General features: G+C 53.4%; 1 protein-coding gene across 1 annotated transcript in view; it reads left to right on the forward strand.

Annotated features, from left to right (window-relative positions):
* Window positions 1–538, forward strand: part of DSM5745_08559 (uncharacterized protein) — a gene marked incomplete at both ends in the record, with an annotated part of 1,460 nt that extends 922 nt beyond the window's left edge. The window contains one exon of the mRNA XM_026750575.1: window positions 59–538. Coding sequence (XP_026600588.1) covers window positions 59–538 — 480 coding nt within the window. The remainder of the gene's footprint in view (window positions 1–58) is intronic.
* Window positions 539–1,181: the final 643 nt, after the last annotated feature.

Genomic DNA, 1,181 nt, shown 5'->3' on the forward strand with positions numbered 1-1,181 from the left:
CGACGCCTACCCAAACAACGCGGCCTTCCTCGACCCACCTCTCCAAACAGCCTGCCAGAACAACCAGCTCGCCAAATTCAACAAACTCCTCGCCGCCGGCGCAAACGCCGACTTGTTCCTGCGCTCCGCGGACGGCCTGCGCAGTCTGCCGTACGAGGCGCAGCGGAAATGGCGGTTCATCGCCGCGGCCGTGCGGATGGACGGCAACATTGACCCCGTTGGCCCTGTTGTCGGTGGCGGCGTGTGGGGCGGAACACTGCACCATGTTATTGTTGCGGCGCTGGAGACGAAGATCCAGGGCTTGAATAATAGTGTTGCGCTGGGGGTGTTGACGGCGCAGCATGCGGCTGCACGGCGGTATAAGCGGTATGAGCATGCGCGGCGGCTGATTCGGCTGGTGCGCGCGGGGAATGGGGCTGGGGTTCGGCCGAATCTGGCCACGTTGGATGTGAATGGGGCGACGGCGCAGCAGTGTGTGCATGATGTGGCCAGGACGCATGGGTTGCGGTTGCATAGTATTGCGAGGTTGTTGGAGTGATGGGGTGGGGAGTGGTGTGGATGCTAGAATTGGAGAAATGTTGACGATGGGACTATGTATTTGGCATCGTTCTATGATTCCAAATAGCAAGACTTGGTTGGAATGTCTTGTTGCACTCCAGCTTTCTCAGGGCAAGCCCGTACTTAGCCCTAACCCGAAGGCCTCGGGCAGCCATACACACATGTAGTCCCCCAGTCTCTCAGGCAATAAACAGAAAGGAAATTGCAGATGTGTATGAATGTCGTGAATGGGTTGCCAGACTTGAAGAATTGAGAGGGAATGATGCGACACCCTGCTGTCATGACGCGGCTTTCTTTTTGATGGCGACCTATGGTAGATGACACAACCTCGACAGTGAACACATCAAGGCTTAACCAATATTGTTTAGGTATCTTGAAGCTTATTATGGTTTATTTATAGTTATAGCTGGTTGTAGCTGGATAATATAGCGGCCACAACAAGTGCGACACATTGTCGAGCACAACCGCGAGAGCCGCTTTTGTTTGGATTGGAGTATGGTCTGTAGAGTCTGTAAAGCTTGTAGAGTCTATAAAGCCTCTCCCGGATGTACAGGGTCAAAAACAGCTTTATTATTAAACAGGCAGAGATTGCGTGCTCCGAGGTTATAGACTAGATATTCTGC

The sequence above is a fragment of the Aspergillus mulundensis genome (assembly GCF_003369625.1).
Source record: "Aspergillus mulundensis strain DSM 5745 chromosome Unknown scaffold_10, whole genome shotgun sequence".
Taxonomy (NCBI): domain Eukaryota; kingdom Fungi; phylum Ascomycota; class Eurotiomycetes; order Eurotiales; family Aspergillaceae; genus Aspergillus; species Aspergillus mulundensis.